The 1780-nt window shown below is 43.9% G+C and overlaps 1 protein-coding gene across 1 annotated transcript in view; it reads right to left on the reverse strand.

The window, feature by feature from the left end:
• Positions 1–551: 551 nt before the first annotated feature.
• LOC101990435 (granzyme A-like) overlaps positions 552–1780 on the reverse strand; it is a 7849-nt gene continuing 6620 nt past the window's right edge. Inside the window, exon 5 of the mRNA XM_005356811.2 lies at positions 552–781. Within this exon, the coding sequence (XP_005356868.1) occupies positions 620–781 (162 nt within the window). The 3' untranslated portion in view covers positions 552–619. The remainder of the gene's footprint in view (positions 782–1780) is intronic.

Consider the following 1780-nt stretch of genomic DNA (forward strand, 5'->3'; position numbering starts at 1 on the left):
CAGACAAGGGGAATCAAGAGATCATGTAGATAATCCAAGGCTGAAATGAAAACTACCAAGGAGCAGGCTGACTTTCTGCTATGTCCTTTTCTTGGCTGGCCAGGCATTTCATTTATATCACCTAGAACTCTAATTCTGTTCAACTTCAGCCTTTGGCGTTATGTGTCATCTTAGCTCAAAGGCCTAGAAGCAAAGCGCATCTGCCTAGGGAATTCACCCTTGAGTCATTTCTGATACCTGTGTCTGCGGTTCTTGCATATAAACAAGAATAGTGGTGGTGTAGCAGTGGGAGCTAGGCCTTTTCCTTCTCATTTCCACATGCTGGAGCAGTTCAGAATGCCTGAACCCTTCACTATGCTTGCTGTCAGACAGAGCTAATGAGAGCAAAGTGCATTCTCCAGGGAGAAATTACCCTGTCCCTGGACACACAAAGGACACCAGTGGCCCTGGTTTTCTAATCTCCCTCCTGCATCGTCTATGTCATTGCCTTCCAACTCTTGGTTTTGCAGATGGAGAACTGACCAAGAGCATTGCAAGAGAGAAGAGCATGCAGTCATTCAACTGATTTTATTTGTGACTGGATACAGAAGTGACAGCAGATGAAATGAAATTCATGCATCTAAACTGTGCCCTTCATAGTCTTCTTTATCCATGAGAGATGCTTCTGTGAAAGAGAAGTATAGATGCCAGGCCCTTGGCGAACTCCACATTTCCCACTAAGGCCAAAGGCTGTGATGCCTCGGAAAATACCGCCACACACCAGAGGGCTTCCAGAATCTCCCTGGGGAAAGAAGAGGGCAGAATGAGGTGAGATTAGCTTTTGGTTATGAAGAAGTTCTGTAGCGCTTAGTATGAAGAGCCCAGACTTCACTGAAAATTATTGCTTAAAACACCAGGACACTTAGCAATATTTTAATATTTATAGATTATTGAAAACTGAAAAGAAAGTTGTATTATATATTTCAGCTACTGATTTTAAGATTAGTTGTCTTTTTTCAGAAAGCCATCCCTCTTGATCAATTTTTCAACAAAGAGTGAAACAGGCAAACACAGATAATACATTTAAGTAAAGAGTAACTGTCATGTTTTCTAGTTCCTCTCACAGATAACTATTTTCCAAAGAAAGAAAACTGAATTGCTCCTTTCAAAGAAAGGCTGGTTTGATATCTGTATGAAATAATGGATCACATGAGAACTGTGGCCATCTCTGCTGAGATACATTCCCTGTTATAGCATCTGGAATGTGCAGATTCAGCCCGGTAGACTGGATTCCTCAGCAGCCAGCCTAGGGCACTGAGAAAACAGGGAAACACTGCTGAGCCTCTGTGGGTACAGGGCCTGATCCCAGGGGAGGGGCGTCCTGAGATGCTGCTGTGGCCACAGGGTATTGTATGAGATTCCCCAAGAGGAAAAGTCAGGTTCCTGGGTGCCTTAAGTGGAGGGCGTGGGAGGCAATGAGTAGGGGAGGGTCAAGTAAAAAGAAGAAAGGTGTTAAGGACAGATGCCATTTCTTCTTGGCATTTGGCCAACCACGGTCCTGAAGACAAGGCTTAGTTTCTCTGACTACTACCCTGATGATAGACACACTGTCCTCACCTCAGGAGATTCTTTGGAGTCTTGGGGAAAGGCAAGAACCAACAAGTTAGAACTGAGGGTTTAAAAATTTGCAAAGTATTCTTTTTAATTCTTGTCTTTAATCAGGCCCTGTCCCTCATGTTTTTGGGGACACTGGGAGGAAGGCTTATACAGTCTCTGGTGAGGGTCATGCCTAGAATTGTTT

The sequence above is a fragment of the Microtus ochrogaster genome, chromosome 19 (assembly GCF_000317375.1).
Source record: "Microtus ochrogaster isolate Prairie Vole_2 chromosome 19, MicOch1.0, whole genome shotgun sequence".
Classification (NCBI taxonomy): Eukaryota; Metazoa; Chordata; class Mammalia; order Rodentia; family Cricetidae; genus Microtus; species Microtus ochrogaster.